Genomic DNA, 17,258 nt, shown 5'->3' on the forward strand with positions numbered 1-17,258 from the left:
AAGGAAAACCGTGGTGATGTCTACATCGCTCACAGTCTTGCTGAACAAGAAAAGAAAACATTAGATAACACTCTCGCCATTTTCTCTCACTCTCGCTTCAGCTGCTGGCTGAGCAACATCTTACTCCCTAACCTCACCTTCCATTTGGCCTAACCCACTTTGCTTCTTAACCTCTGGCTGAACCTCTATTCTTCCTTGGGACTGGGATAAGGTTGAGAGGCGTAGGGGGAAGGTGAGGGGTGGTTGAGAGCCCCTCCTGGGGACTCAGGTTTCTGGGAGGGGAGTTGTGTTTCTGTATTACCTTTTACCTTGTGTATATTCCTGCATATAATTGTATATACTGTAAATATCTGCTTGTATATTGTGCTAGCTGTAAATAAATAGCTTCATTCATATTTTCAGAGCCGACTGAGGCTAGTCTGAGTGATTTCTAAAGTGTGGGGGGGCGGGGAACACCCAAACCGTCACATATTTTTATTTGGCACCCAATGTGGGGCAAATTCATTTTGAGTGATTGTTAATTAACTCTAGGAATTAGAATGAAGCTAATGAAGCAGGTATTTTACTTAGGGGGGCTATTGTGTGGCCTGTTTTCTGTTTTCTTGTGTACAATTGGATCAAAGCCCAAATTTGTTATTTCTTGCTTAATGTAGTTTTTAAGAAGGTCAAAGCTAGACTTACATCTGCCTTCTGGAACTGGGGCGATCTCATTCTTGGGTATGCTGTTTTTAATGTCACTGAAAATTTTACTAGTAATATTACAGGGGTATTTACCAATAATATTACAGGCAATCAAAGCACTGCTTTATCTACTGCATTGATGAAGGTTATGCTACCCAGAACTGAGATGCCAGACCCTTGTTCAGAATTTTATTCACGTCAGACTGTAACATTTCTGGTGTGTGTGATCCTAGATCTTATAATTTTTGATTTTATAATACTTTTAACATTCTGTGTGAAAAATTCGAATGCAACGCCTGTAAGAACTAGGAAGGTCTCTGTGTCCAAAACGAAAGATAAACAATCCAGTGGAAACCAAAACAAAGATAACTCAGGGGCACAGCAAGGAACACCACCTCCTTCCCAGCAAGGGACAGCCACTACACCTCCCTCTCCAGATTCTGGGAAAGCTCCCAATGTTTCTAGTGTGAATGATAACACAGCAGGATTGGTAGAAGTCTCAGGAGCACAGGGAAATAATCAAAGCCAGGATATTCCCTCAACTAATAACACTAATAACAGTAACTCAGGCAGCTCGAATCCCCAGCCAGCAGACAACCAGAACCCTGTTAGCTCTAAGGCAGACTTAAACTCACGGGCCTCAGGCCAGACCCCCAATGATTCAAACCCTCCAGCAGACACGTCAATGTCTGTGGCAACTCAAGACTTTTTGGTGCCTGCTAAAGCGAAAGCTAAGACGCCACATTTGACAAAGTGTGATTCAAAAGAGAATGTAAGAGAGGGGACCTCTGGGGAGGAAGAGGAGGCATTTAGTCTTTGAGACTTGGCAAACATGCTTAGATCCCAGTACTCTGATGAGAGGAGTTCTGTGAGGTTGGCTGCCAAGAAAGAGGACGGTTCTGACGAGTTTAAGAGTGCTCTTAGGAAAGTTCTGTTTCTAGGCCAGGGACATCCAGATCAACAAGAGGAAGAGGAGGAGGATGACATCCAGGACTCCAACGATCCCCTCAAAGAGGTCAGGGAAGTTAGGAAGGAATACTCAAGGGAATCAGGAGAGCCAATTCTAGGCTGGCTACTGAGATGCCATAGCATTGGTGCCAATGCCCTGCAGGTAGGAGACAAGTCTGCCAAGCAGCTAGGACCACTCACTAAGGAGAGTGGAGTGGACAAATATCTAGCAAGTCCTCTTGGTGAGGTTAGCTTGTGGACACGCCTCCTGTTTGCTGTGCTATGAGATATCATTCCCGAGATGATCTACCATAGGCGGCCAAGAAGTGGAACACCACCGAGCAGGGGATTAAGCCTCTAAAGGAGTTTGCTGTGAAGGAAGTGCTTTATGGAGATCATGGCACACATGAGCCTGATGACATTCCTCTTGGAACAGGTCTCATGAAGAAGCTTATTAAGCTTGCTTCTTCATCCTATGCTAACAACTTGGTCAGCAAGTTTCTATCAAGGAGTGATAATGGAAGGTCTTTCACTGTTGGTGAATGCACTGACCAGCTTAGGCAGATAGAGGACAGCTTGTCACATTCTGCCCTAGTCTCTGCTATAAAAACTCTAGGTACAGAGGTAAGGGATGGCATCAAAGATAGCATGAAAGAATTGAAGGAGGATCTTAAAAATATTGCCAATCTGGTAAAGGATACCATTCTTGCATCATCTGAATGGGTGCATGTTTCTGAAATCAGGAGCAGATGCCCACCTCCTGCAAGGCAATTCCAGGCCAGGAGGAGAGAAATTCCACCTAGACATCAGCAATCACGTGCATCAGTGTGGGTAACTCTTCGTGACCAATACAGTGAGAACATGAACAAGTGGGATGGTCAAGCTACTTCAGCTCTTTCAAAGACAGTCAGGGAACTGCAGAGTGGCAGAAACAGAGGCAGCAATGCCAGAAAAGTAGCTGTCACTTCTTCAGCTCCCCAAAGCAATTGCAATTATTCCAAAAACTGCAATTTCTCTCACAACACCACCAATCATTGTGTACACCCCACGTGCCATGTTCAGCAATAGGGGTGCCCTGCCTCCAGCCAGGAGGAGGAAAGGGGTAGTGGAGAAAACCGAATCTATTGGAATGCATTCATTAGGTGGCCTGGCAGTTCAAAACTTTGGAAATACAGGGCGATAGTTGACACAGATGCCCAGTGTACTTCGTTGCCATCCAATTGCAAAGGGACAGAGTCCATATCTATTTTTGGAATCACTGGCGGATCTCAAGAGTTAGCCAAGTTGCAGGCTGAGATAATTTTAACTGGAAAAGAGTGGAAGAAACATACTATTGTAACTGGTCCTGATGCGCCTTGCATTCTGGGAATTGGCTTTTTGAGACGAAGTTGTTTCAAAGAACCTAAAGGTCACAAATGGGCTCTTTGAAATAGCATCTGTAGAGATAGAGGATGGTAAATTGAAATTGTCCATTAGATCTGAATTTTCAGATAAATCTGCAGTTGTGGGACATCATGACATAGAGGATATGGAAGTGCCAATTGCTACTCAAACTGTTCATCACAGGCAGTACAGAACTAACCGTGACTCTTTGTTGCCCATTCATCAGCTGATTCGTCAACTGGAGAGTCAGGCTGTCATAGAGAAAGCTCATTCACCTTTCAACAGTCCCATCTGGCCTGTGCGTAAACAAAACGGAGACTGGAGACTCACAGTTGATTTTTGTGCCCTCAACGAGGTGACTCCACCCATGAGCACACCTGTGCCGAACATGCTGGAACTCCAGTACAAGCTGGAATCAAAGGAGGCTAAATGGTATGCTACCATAGACATTGCTAATGCTTTCCTCTCTCTGCCCATAGCAAAGGACTGCAGGCCTCAGTTTGCATTCACCAGGAGAGGAATCCAGTACCAGTTCAACCGTTTGCCTCAGGGGTGGAAACACAACTCAACCATCTGTCACTCAGTCATCCACAATGCACTGGAGAAAGGTAAAGCTCCAGAGCACATCCAATTCATCGACGACATCATTGTGTGGGGCCAAACTGCTGAGGAAGTCTTCGAGAAAGGTAACCAAATCATTGACATTCTGTTGCAAGCAGGTTTTGCCATTAAAAGAAACAAGGTCAAAGGACCTGCCAGAGAAATTCAGTTTCTGGGAGCGCGGTGGCAGGATGGTCGCCGTTACATTCCTCAGGATGTGATCAACAAAGTCTCCACCATGGCAGTTCCCACCAGTAAGAAGGAGACTCTCTCTTTGTTAGGTGCAGTGGGATTTTGGAGACTACATATTCCTGGTTTCAGTCAAATTGTCAAACCTCTGCATGATATGACTCGTAAGAGAAACAATTTGGAGTGGGGACCTCAACAACAAGCAGCCTTTGATCAGATCAAACGAGAAGTAGTCCATGCAGTGGGCTTGGGACCTGTGAGATCTGGTCCGGACATTAAAAACATTCTGTACGTGGCTGCCAGTGACAATGGTCCAATTTGGAGCCTTTGGCAGAGAGCTCTAAACGAGACATGTGGTCGTCTACTTGGTTTCTGGGGACGTAGCTACAGGGGTTCAGAGGCAAATTACACCCCAACACAGAAAGAAATACTAGCAGCATATGAAGGAGTGAAAGCAGCTTCTGAAGTGATTGGAACTGAGTCACAGTTGCTGTTAGCTCCTAGACTGCCAGTTCTTAACTGGATGTTCAAGGGCAAAGGTTCATCACTGCATCATGCCACAGATACAACTTGGTCTAAATGGATGGCTTTGATAACCCAGCAAGCACAAATGGGTGATCTTGATCGACCTGGTCTGGTGGAGGTGATCACCAACTGGCCGGAAGGCACAGACTGTACCAAACCTCCAGAGGAGAAAATAACTCGTGCTGAAGAAGCTCCTCCCTATGGTGATCTCTCTGATCAGGAAAAGAACTATGCTTTGTTCACAGATGGTTCCTGTCGTCTTGTTGGGAACAAGGGAAGATGGAAGTCAGCAGTCTGGAGTTCTACCAGCAGAGTTACCGAAGTGAGAGATGGAGAAGGAGAATCCAGTCAGTTCGCTGAGGGAAAAGCTGTCCAACTTGCTCTTGATGTGGCTGAACGTGAAAATTGGCCTATCCTTTACCTCTACACCGACTCATGGATGGTACCCAATGCTCTATGGGGTTGGCCAAAGGACTGGAAGAAAAATGGTTGGCAGAGGAAAGGAAAGCCTATTTGGTGTGCTGATCTATGGCAGGACATTGATGCACGGCTAGAGAGAATTCCAGTGAAGGTGCGGCACGTAGACGCACACGTGCCTAAGAATAGATCCACTGAGGAACATCAACACAACCAGCAGGCAGAACACGCTGCTAAGATTTCTCAAGTTGATGCAATCTCTGATCTTGGCCTTGATTGGAAACACCAAGGTGAACTGTTCCTAGCTCGGTGGGCCCATGATTCATCTGGACATCAAGGCAGAGATGTAACATACTGATGGGCACGCGATAGGTCAATTGACTTATCCATGGATGCTATCACCCAAGTCATCCATGACTGTGACATTTGTGCTGCTATTAAGCAGGCTAAGCGAATCAAGCCCTTATGGTATGGTGAGAGATGGTCAAAGTACAAGTATGGTGAAGCCTGGCAGATTGACTACATCACTTTACCTCTATCTTGTTTTGGCAAGCAGTATGTGCTAACAGTGATAGAGGCCAGCACTGGATGGTTGGAAACCTATCCAGTTCCACATGCTACTGCACGTATCACCATTCTTAGCTTGGAAAGACAAATCATGTTGAGACATGGAACTCTAGAGAGAATCGAGTCAGACAATGGCTCTCATTTCAAGAACAATCTTGTGAAAAACTGGGCCAAAGAGCGTGGTATTGAGTGGACATACCTGTCATGGAAGGTAGAAGAGCCCTTTTGCAGGCCCCATTTGTGCACAGGGTCATGGCTCGCATGAAGGCCAACCATCGAAAAACCAAAACAATATTTCTATCTGCCTGCATGAGCCGAACGGCCCTGAGAAGATCTCTTTCCCAGGGGGGCAGAGGCATAAACATAGGCTATGTTTTGGGATAAAGACCTTGGTTCTCACACCTGATGAACATCTGTTGGGGGCTGACCCCTGGGTGTTTCTACAGGTTGGTTTTGGTAAGAATTATCCAATTGTACGAATTGATTATAACTTTGTACCAATCTGTAAAACTAACGTAAGTCCGCCTGCACTGGCTGAACGCACCTCTTTTGAACACTATAAAAAATGCTGCATTTGCCTTAATTGAGCACCCTTCCCTGCTCTCCTTCTGAATAATACCTTGCCTGCACACGCATCGCTCGGCATTCACACCGCAGCATTAAAGTTACGGCCAGCTCGGGACGGCATGGCAGCGCCCGACCCTCGTCAACTTCAGAAGCCAGCGCTCAGCACGGCCCGGACTCGCAGAGGCCTGGACAACGCGCCTTGAATTCATAATACTCTACGAAACTTCTCAGAACTGCATTTGGACAGTGAGTAACTGATAAAACCTTAATCTAAAGACTGAATAATCTCTCAAGACTTCATGAACTCTCTTAAAATCACAGACTCTCTTCATTTTAGCCATTCTGTGTTTTAATTTGCAACCGCGAACCATGAACTTATGTGGGATAGTTATAAATAAGTTTGGGGAAGGGGATTTCTAGTGTTTTAGTAATTAATCATTTAAGCTTTTTTACAAATCGGCCTCGCATGTTATTCCCCAAAATCCCCCTAAACTCCGTTCCTTGACAATACCCTACTATGCACCAGCTTCAGGGAAGATTGAGCGTTACAATGGTTTGCTGAAAACCACCCTAAAAGCCATGGGGGTTCGAACTCTGAAAAACTGGGACAAACATTTAGCACAAGCTACCTGGTTGGTAAATAGTAGAGGCTCAGTAAACAGAGCAGGACCTGCACAATCAGATTTGATCCAAACAACAGACGGTGATAAAGTTCCTGTCATACGTGAAAAGAATCTGTTAGGGAAAACTGTTTGGGTATTTTCTCCTTCGGGCGAAGGGAAACCTGTCCGAGGGGTGGTGTCTGCTGAAGGTCCTGGTCATACCTACTGGGTAATGCAGGAGAATGGTGAAATCCAGTGTATTCCACAGAGAAATCTAACCTCAGCTGAGAGTTTAAATTCAGAGTGTATAGTACAAGCTGTTAGGAGTTTTCTGTTCTAGGTACCATCGGCGTCCAACAATGAAGGAATCTACAAGAGACTCTGCAGTACGCGAGCACGAACCCAATGTCACCTGGGAGTCCCTGTTCTCATCTCATCTGTGAGGAGACAAACTGTTCTGAGCTTTTGAATCACGTACATCTGAGATAGCTGGAATGAATTGTGAACTGAACTTATAATATTCATTAGTGTAAATATTGGTTTAGATTAGATCAGATAATTCTCAGCGATACTCTAAGTGAAGTAGACAGGGGTGGATTGTGCTAGTTTGAAGCAGGCTAGAATGTTTTGGTGAGAAGAACTAGATTACAGGTTGTAAAGGGAAAACAGTGGTGATGTCTACTTCGCTCACAGTCTTGCTGAATAAGAAACGAAAACATTACATAACACTCTCACCATTTTCTCTCACTCTCGCTTCAGCTGCTGGCTAAGCAACATCTTACTCCCTAACCTCACCTTCCATTTGGCCTAACCCACTTTGCTTCTTAACCTCTTGGCCGAACCTCAATTCTTCTTGGCCATTTTGGCTGCCGAGCCGAGAGAGTGAAAGCACTGCAGCTAGTGCTGCTGGGATCGGTTTTTCTGCTCCGTTCTGCTGCTCTCTGTGGTTCTGAGAGAAGCTAAGGTAAGCAGGGGGGGACTGCAGGGCTGTGGTCTCGCGAGAGAGAGAGAGCAAGGCTGTGATGGGGGCTTGTGACGTCAGCCGCGGGAGATTTAAAACCCCGCCGTGTGCCGCGCCCGCCACCATTTTGGCTGCCGAGCTAGCTGCCTGCGGCTGGGAGCTTTTTTTTTTCCTTCTTTTTTTTTTCTTTTTTTTTTTTTTTCCCCCTTCCTGTTTCTGTCTGTCAATATCACTGTGCACTATGCCCGTCACTCGTGATACGAAGGGCAGGAAAAGCGTGTGCACGCAGACTGACTCGACCCGGGAAAGCACAGGAGTCCAGGCTACTCTATGCAGGGAGTGCTGGAGCCTCTCACTTGCTGTAGAAAGGGAAGGGGAGAACAATTGCACCAGGTGTGAGCAGGTGAACTTCGTTCTCACCTTGGTGGCAGAATTGAAGGATGAAGTGGCCGAGCTGAAGGACGAAGTGTCCAGGCTCAGGTCAATAAGGGAGAACGAAAGGGAGCTGGATCTGTGGGTGCAGGCTCTGCAGATCCCCCCTGCTAAGGAAGCTGCCCCTGGAAACAGTGAGGGATGGGTACAGATCCCTGTCAGGGGGAGTAAGGGAAATCCACCCCGGCCCTCTCCTCCTCTTCCTCTGCCCTTGCACAACAGGTATGAGGCCCTGCATGCAGAGGGCACAGAGGATGAGAGCGCTGAGGAGCATCCAACTGTGATATTGCCTAGGGTGGAGCAGTCCCCACCAAATGTGGTGACTAGCTCCACAAAAAAACAAAAAAAAGAGAAGGGTTATAGTTGTTGGAGACTCCGTCTTGAGGGGGACAGAGGGACCCATTTGTCGTCCCAACCCGTCTCACAGGGAGGTCTGCTCCCTTCCTGGTGCCCGGGGTTAGGGACATCACCAGGAGAATCCCTAACTTAATCCAGCCCTCTGACTATTACCCCTTGCTGGTAATACAGGCTGGCAGGGATGAAATTGAAAAGAGGGGGACCACGGCAATTAAAAAGGAATTTAAGACCCTGGGGAAATTGATAGATGGGGCGGAAGCACAGGTGGTGTTCTGCTCAGTTCCCTCTGTGGCAAGGGAGTTCACAGAGAGGAACAGCAGAACCTATGATATCAACAAATGGCTCAAGGGATGGTGCCAGCGGCGGCATTTTGGGTTCTTTGACCACGGAGGAACTTTTACTGTGCCGGACCTGCTTGATTGTGATGGGGTGCAATTGTCTAGAAGGGGCAGGAGAGTCCTGGCACTGGAGTTGGCAGGGCTCATTGGGCAGGCTTTAAACTAGGTCTGAAGGGGGTGGGTGAGGCAATTACTGTCTCTGAGAAGGAGAGAGTGGAAAGGAAACTAGGGACAATCGAGGAATAGAGAGCCCAGCTGAAGTGCATCTACGCCAATGCACGCAGCTTGGGTAACAAGCAGGAGGAATTGGAAGTCCTGGTCCACCAGGGTGACTATGATATAGTTGCCATTTCAGAAACTTGGTGGGATGACAGACATGACTGGACTGCTATACTGGGGGGATATAACCTCTTCAGGAGAGATAGGCTAGGGAGAAGAGGAGGAGGGGTGGCCCTGTATATTAGGGAGTCAATCCATGCCACTGAGCTTGAGGTGAGGGACGAAGGGGTTGAGAGCTTGTGGGTTAAAATCAGAGGGAGGACTAATAAATCTGACATCCTGGTTGGAGTCTGTTATAGACCACCCAACCAGGATGAGGAAGCAGATGAGATATTTTAGAAACAGTTGGAGGCTGTCTCAAGATCATCAGATCTTGTCCTGGTGGGTGACTTTAACCTGCCAGATATCTGCTGGGAACTTAATTCAGCAGAGAGGAGGCAGTCCAGTGGATTTCTAGAGTGCATGGAGGACAGCTTCATGACCCAGCTGTTAAGCGAGCCTACTAGGGGTCAAGCCCAGCTTGACCTGCTGCTGTCCAACAGGGAAGGGCTGGTAGGAGATGTGAGAGTGGGAGGCTGCCTGGGGTGTAGTGATCACGAGATAGTGGAGTTTTCAATATGCAGGGAGGTAGGGAGGCACTGCAACAAAACCCACACCTTGTACTTTCGAAGGGCAAACTTCAATTTGCTTAAGAAAGTTATTTGAAAATTCCCCTGGGCAGCAGTCCTTGAGAACAAAGGGGTCCAGGATAGTTGGACCTACTTTAAACAGGAGCTCTTGAAGGCACAGGAACTGGCAGTTCCCATGTGCCGAAAGATGAGCCGGCGGGGAAGGCGACCAGCCTGGATGAGTAAACAGCTCCTGAAGGAATTGGGGGAGAAAAAGAGGGTGTATCACCTTTGGAAGGAAAGGAAGGCTTCTCCTGATGTGTTTAAGGAGGTAGCCAGATAATGCAGGAAAAAAATTCGAGAGGCTAAGGCCCAGCAAGAACTTAGGCTGGCCACTTCCGTGAAAGATAATAAAAAGCACTTTTATAAATTTATCAATGCTAAAAGGAAGGGCAAGAAGAGCCTCCACTCCTTACTGGACCAGGAGGGGAACACTATAACTGATGACGAAGAAAAGGCTGAGGTCCTGAATGCCTTCTTCACCTCAGTTTTCAACAGTAAGGAGGGAGGAGTTCAGGGCAAGTGGCCTCTTGAACTGGGGGATGGGGTCAGGGAGCGGTGTGTTCCTCTAGAAATTCATGAAGAATTAGTTCAGGACCTGCTGAGCCATCTGGACACCCACAGGTCCATGGGACCAGATGGGATCCATCCCAGGGTGCTAAGAGAGCTGGCAGCTAAGCTGGCCAAGCCACTCTCCATCATTTTCCAGCAGTCCTGGCTCACCGGAGAGGTCCCAGGAGACTGGAAAATGGCCAACGTGATCCCCATCCACAAGAAGGGTCAGATGGAGGAACCTGGGAACTACAGACCTGTCAGCCTGACCTCGGTGCCAGGGAAACTGATGGAGCAGGTTATCTTGGGGGTGATAAGAGTGCACCTGAGGGATGGCAAAGGGCTCAGGTCCAGCCAGCATGGGTTTAGTAAGGGCAAATCCTCCCTCTCCAACCTGATCTCCTTCTATGATCAGGTGACCCGCTTGGTGGACGTGGGGAGGCCTGTGGATGTGGTCTATCTGGACTTCCGCAAGGCTTTGACACTGTCCCCCACAGCAAACTGCTGGCTAAGCTGTCAGCCCACGGCTTGGATGGCAACACTCTGTGCTGGGTTAGGAACTGGCTGGAGGGCTGGACCCAGAGAGTGGTGGTGAATGGTGCCACATCCAGCTGGCGGCCAGTCACTAGTGGTGTCCCTCAGGGATCAGTGCTGGGCCCCATCCTCTTTAACATCTTCATAGATGATCTGGATGAGGGCATCGAGTCAGTCATCAGCAAGTTTGCAGATGACACTAAGCTGGGGGCAGATGTGACTGAGTTGGAGGGCAGAAGGGCTCTGCAGCGAGACCTTGACCGCCTGGACAGATGGGCAGAGTCCAATGGGATGGCATTCAATAGCTCAAAGTGCAGGGTGCTGCACTTTGGCCACAACAACCCCATGCAGAAATACAAGCTGGGGTCGGAGTGGCTGGAGAGCAGCCAGACAGAGAGGGATCTGGGGGTACTGATTGATACCCACCTGAACATGAGGCAACAGTGTGCCCAGGTGGCCAAGCGAGCCAGTGGCATCCTGGCCTGCATCAGGAATGGTGTGGTCAGCAGGAGCAGGGAGGTCATTCTGCCCCTGTACTCTGCACTGGTTAGACCACACCTTGAGTACTGTGTTCAGTTCTGGGCCCCCCAGTTTAAGAGTGATGTCGAGATGCTTGAGCGTGTCCAGAGAAGGGTGACGAGGCTGGTGAGAGACCTCGAGCACAAGCCCTATGAGGAGAGGCTGAGGGAGCTGGGATTGTTTAGCCTGGGGAAGAGGAGGCTCAGGGGTGACCTTATTGCTGTCTACAACTACCTGAAGGGTGGTTGTGGCCAGGAGGAGGTTGCTCTCTTCTCTCAGGTGGCCAGCGCCAGAACAAGAGGACACAGCCTCAGGCTGAGCCAGGGGAAATTTAGGCTCGAGGTGAGGAGAAAGTTCTTCACTGAGAGTCATTGGCTACTGGAATGGGCTGCCTGGGGAGGTGGTGGAGTCGTCGTCCCTGGGGCACTTCAAGGCAAGATTGGACTTGGCACTTGGTGCCATGGTCTAGCCTTGAGCTCTGTGGTAAAGGGTTGGACTTGATGATCTGTGAGGTCTCTTCCAACCTTGGTGATACTGTGATACTGTGATACCTCTCTCCACTGCTTATAACAAATTTTATCTACCTCTTCATCCTTATTGGGTGGTCTATAGCATATTCCCATCACAGTATCGCTCTTGCTGTCCTTACTCCTGATTCTCACCCATAATGGCTTGACCCTATCATCACTTTCATTAATTTGTGTAGCTTCATATGCTTCCCTAACATAGAGGGTCACTCCACCACCTCTTCTACCTTGCCTGTCTCTTCTGATGACATGTTAGAAGCTTGTATAAAAGTTCAGTGCTCCTGTGAAATGTGAAGGATTAAGTCCTACATAACAAAATAAATTAAATTATTCATTTTTTATACAGTACTTTACTTTGACAAAGTAACTGACAAAAATCTAAACATATTACTATGTACATATATTAGTTAAACACCATTTTTATAAATTCTGCATTTCCTGTTTAACTTCCTCTAGTTTTGGGGGAATTTTTGTGTGTTTGTTTTGGGGGATTTTTTTTGTAGGTTGTGGTTTTGATAAGACAGTTTGTTAATAGTTGTAAATCTTCTAGTCTTGGCAATAGCTACGTAATTTCAACATAATATATCCCTCACGTGATATTCAGTTTTTGTGCAATATTTGTTATATTTATTTTTGGAAAAAATAATAAAGCTGTGTAGATGAAAAAAACAACCAGCCACTAATACCATACCTCTGATCCTTCTGCATTGAAATGATCCAGTGCTTGTTTCCTCAATTCCCCTTTTATTGATCCATCGAGTCTCTAAAGAGATTGAGTAACACAGTTAAAAAGGAGCTTGTGCTATATTCTAGATGGTGCAACTTGAATTCTCAAATGACAAAACAGTTGGAGGGGGAAATAAGAGTAATGTAACACTTAATTTTTCCAATTAATCAATTTCATATTGAAATACTATTTTAGCATATAGGAATTGTCAGTGTTTTCCTGTTCATAAAATTATACTTTGATAAATCTTTCTACAAAAAAGGCACTTTTCCTAAGATAAAGTGGTAAAGATCAATGTTTCTTGGCTAAAACCAGCACAATTCTTACCTACCTGAAAGGGAAACTGACGATACTTCAAATACTCTGCTAGGATATCTAGCATCCTCACCATCTGGGAGAAAATCAGTACTCTGTTGCCACGTTCTCGCAGGCGAATCAGTAGCTTGTCAAGAAGGATTAATTTTCCACTGCTACGTATTAAATGCTACAGGATGAGAAAATGTATGTTTCAAAATAAGTTCACCTCAACACTAATGTACAATGCAGTTGGTTAGACATTCAGTAACTGAACACGAAAGTTTAATAATTTTAGTCAATCCTGATCTGTAAAAGTTCTTTATAAAAGCACTGTAACTTGAAATCAGAGGGAATACTTACTAGTATGTTTTGCATATAAATGCATTTCTATGAGCTCTGGCTCATAAAACAGCATTTTGACATTTTGCAAAAACATTAATTATGCTGTGCTATGAGTTAGAGCAGTTACAGTGTAGACCCAAGTTTTTTTTTACCAAGTAAACAACAACAGAGACTACCTGACTACCGTAGTACTACTTGCTCCTCAATTTGTTTTTTTTAATAGAAATAAGCATTGCTACAATGCCTAATCAAGTCTCTCAGGCAATATAAAATCTTGTTTGTAGAGGTTAACAGGCTTTAGCTAGCTTACAGTATTAAGCCTTCTCAGCTCCAGTTGGTACAACTAGACCAGAAACACAGGTTCATGCTGAATTTAATGTTGAAAACATTGGGCTTCTTTAGTTGAAGAGGCTCAGAACAGAATTTGGGGGAATAAAAAAACTGGAATTAGATGCTTTTATTTTTTATGTCAGAAATGAGAAAGACATATTCATAATTAGAGCTAACAAAGCTTATTCAGATGAACCAAGGAAATCATTGTTATAAGTATGCAATTATTAGCAGTAATGGCTGAACAGTTCTGATAGGTTATAATTATAATGGGTTATAAATTATAAATATAAGTAGTTAGAATGTGCCAAGTTGCAAATGAAATGCCCTTTAGCTTTGATAAGTGTTTTATAATATAAAATAGCTTATGCAGAGACAGCTTGTGATTTCAACCTAATAGTTTTGGGAAAATATTTAAATTATGAACTTCAAAGCTTACAGGGAAAAAAATGGCCTTTAGAGATATTTATGTTGTTATAAACTGCATTGATTATAATGGTCCTTTTATTTGTCGCTGTGGTTCTCAACAGTTTTAGTAGAAAGATTAACCTTTACAAAAAATAAAAATACATCACAATCGCAGATCATCTTTGATAGTGATGTGATAACTGCTTTCATTTATAACAACAAAACAACCAGACTAAGCTTTGGATGTTGATTACTTTTAGCTATTTTCACTTGGTTGTTTGAAGGCATGCAGAGAACAGTGTTAGATTACAAAAATTGCTTAAAGAGATTCTGCAGATTACTTTCTGCTATCAGTGTACCATTGACAGCATTTGCATTTATATTCAATTTCCCTGCTTATTTAACTGCTTTATTTTAACCTGGGTTTAAAATAAGTCCTAAGTTTATTTAGTCTAAAAATACACAGACTATTTCAAACTATTTCTGTCTTGTTTTGATCATAATTCAAGTCAGGGATATCTTATTTAGTATCTATCTCTTTATTATTAATTTCTAGATAAGAAACAGACAAAAAATGTTTCACTTACCTGTAAAACCAAGGATGCACACTTCATAGAGAACTTGTTCTTTCTTAATATACTTTAATAAGAACTAATACATTTCCAGAACACTATAAAATTTCTGTGTGCACATTAGAGACAGAAAAACACTTAAAAAAAAGTATTACCTGTAATGCTTCCTGTTTATTATAGAATTCATTATCATCCGGTGGTTTAATGAGGTAACAATGGTTACAACACTTCTTGAGTTCCATCATGATGTTCAAAAAGCCTGAGGTACTGCCTTTTGAACCTTTACTCAGGGCTTTATAATTCCTGGTTAAAATCCACCTATGATATAGAATGTGCAATGGAAGTAATTTCTAACCATTTGTGTAAATATGAAAGATGTAAGCTCTCAAAATATCATCAGTGCAAATTGTATTACGAGAACTATTACACTTCACTAATTTTCATATAGATATATAATTAAAATATCAGGAATTGAAAAGTAGCGTTACTTACTTGTAATATTGCTTCTGCAATGCACTCATTTCCATCCTCAAAATTTGTTCAACCTTAGCAGGTAAAGACTTTTCTACATCTTTTTTAACTCTTCTGAGTAGAAATGGTTCAAGTTCTTTGTGAAGACTCGCATAACCAAACTCTCTCCCTTTGCCATGCTCCTTTTCAAAATCTTCCCAGGAAGCAAACCTTCAACATATGAAAGGAGAAATGTAAAATAGTGACATACCATGAGCATAGACACGCAAAGACCATCAATATACTATATGCACACAAACACATATGGACTTCTTCCCCACCCTCCTCTGTTTTATTAAATAAATTTCTGAATGTGTAGCTCACAAGAAATTCCAAATATTATGTCTGCAAGTAGGAGAATCAATGTTTCCAAACTTTTACAAAATGAAAATTCAAAGCAGAACTACTGAATTTTAATTTCACCAGTAGATGCCAGACAACAACCTTAGTGGCTTTGCTTATAAGGTTCTGAAGAAGAGAATGCAATGCATACCTCCAAAAATAATTTGAGCCACAGCACTTCGTATTTACAAGATATCTGAAAGCAATATGTGCTCTTATTTATCCCAGATATAAACAGAGAACAGTACAGAATAACGATTACGCAAGTCATAAGGACAAATTGGCTGCTTGACTGAACTACTGGATATAGGGCATGGTAGTACAATGTTGTTTTCATTCATGTTACTAACACAGAAAAGACATCCTCATCCCCATTCTATTTCCCTTGAGTAAATCCATGTGACTTTCCTTTTAGATAAAGATGAAGCATCATTTGGGGGTTCTGAGCCATACATCAATCCATCTATTTGTGGATTGCTAAACCAGAAAGTTACAACTGCTACCAAAACAATTTATCAAGACCATCATGAAAAAATATGTGCATCCATTTTGTATAAAATATTTAAACTATTTCAGAAGGTAATTCTTTATCAATTCACCAAACACTACAATATTCTGCTGTAAGAAATTTGATCATGAAAAAGAAAATAATCACATTCCTTACTTTTCTGGCATGATGAAATGCAGCAAAGACCAAAGCTCTTTGAGAGAGTTTTGCAGAGGGGTTCCAGTAATAAGAAGACGATGATTAGACTTAAAGTCTATTAAAGTCTTGTAGAGAAGGGAATCATCATTTTTTAAACGATGAGCTTCATCAACTCCTATAAATACCCAATTCAGTCCACCAAGGAATGACTTAAAGAAAAGGAGAAGAGGGAAGAAGATATCATATAATTTAATATATTATGCAATTTCTAACATTTCATATGAGGTTATATATACACCATCACTCCTTTTATCTTCATAACAAATGGACATCTATATATTTTTAGTATTTATTATGGTTTTTATGTTTGCTGTATTTGACACGAGGTTATGCAGTCATCTTAACTTTAAAAGTATAAAACAAGTTTATACTTGAGGGGGGAAGAAGGCAGCAAAAAGCTGATCTATACATTTTCAATTGACAAAAAAAAATTCACTATTGACTCTTTCCCGTATGCATGAACAAATTAAATTGAAACCCAAAAAGTAGAATGCTTTTAATTAAAATTTTCATATGCTGTTAGGATTAACGATAACTCTATGTGCTACCATCTTGAAGAAAGTACTAACATACATAATACTACAAAGATCTTTCAGAGTTGTGAATCACAGGTGTTTGGGTCTAAAGGATGGGTTTTTTTTTAGTTCCTGAATGATGGTCTAACAAGAAGGCAGAGGGTTTGAGATGCAAAGAAATTGCTACACCTGATGTGAAGCTCAACCAAACAAGAAAAATAAGTTTTATCCAGTCAATGGTGGGAGGAGGATGCAGAAAGCCTCACCACATACATAAATTCTAAAAGTGCTTAAAGAGAACTTCACTGTGGTATTTCCCACCCATTTAATGGCCTAGAACCCAAATATGTGGCAACTTTAAAGGAGCTTTACATTCTACAAATGATTTTATCTCCCTGAAGAAATGCGATTACCTTATCTTTCAGCAAAATTTCATACGTTGTTAGAAGTATATTAAATTTTAATCGCTTCGTCTGTGGATGCATCCATTCATGAGTTCTTATCTACAAGAAGAATCAAGTGAACTATAAGCTATATGGCCTTATTGACTGGGATGACTTCAGGTACTACAGCAATATAGATGCTAAGTGTCATACAAGAATCTGATCATGAAAATGGAACATAACATGTGAAGCTTCTTTTTATTCTTTAAAGTTATTAAACTGTGTGTGGGGTGTTTGGTGTTTTTTTGGTTGGTTTTTTTTTTTGGGGATCTTTTGATATGTGTGTTCTTTGGGCCTTTTTTTTTTTTTTAAAGGTTATTTACATTTCTCCATTGAGGAAACAAGTAAAGATTATGGCTGTCTGACTTAAATATTTATTTTATCCACCTAAGTAATCACATGGCAAAAGACAACTTATTT

At 43.2% G+C, this 17,258-nt stretch overlaps 1 protein-coding gene across 8 annotated transcripts in view; it reads right to left on the bottom strand.

Annotated features, from left to right (window-relative positions):
• LOC135192841 (chromodomain-helicase-DNA-binding protein 1) overlaps positions 1-17,258 on the bottom strand; it is a 272,474-nt gene that overhangs the window by 140,627 nt on the left and 114,589 nt on the right. For 6 of the 8 annotated variants that reach the window (XM_064176221.1, XM_064176217.1, XM_064176220.1 and 3 more), the window contains 6 exons: positions 16,809-16,898; positions 15,839-16,029; positions 14,815-15,003; positions 14,478-14,640; positions 12,705-12,857; positions 12,338-12,409 (listed from right to left, as the gene is read on the bottom strand). In XM_064176221.1, coding sequence (XP_064032291.1) covers positions 12,338-12,409; positions 12,705-12,857; positions 14,478-14,640; positions 14,815-15,003; positions 15,839-16,029; positions 16,809-16,898 — 858 coding nt within the window. The remainder of the gene's footprint in view (positions 1-12,337; positions 12,410-12,704; positions 12,858-14,477; positions 14,641-14,814; positions 15,004-15,838; positions 16,030-16,808; positions 16,899-17,258) is intronic. The other 2 variants (XM_064176218.1, XM_064176219.1) reach the window with 2 other exon arrangements.

Source organism: Pogoniulus pusillus, chromosome W (assembly GCF_015220805.1).
Source record: "Pogoniulus pusillus isolate bPogPus1 chromosome W, bPogPus1.pri, whole genome shotgun sequence".
Taxonomy (NCBI): domain Eukaryota; kingdom Metazoa; phylum Chordata; class Aves; order Piciformes; family Lybiidae; genus Pogoniulus; species Pogoniulus pusillus.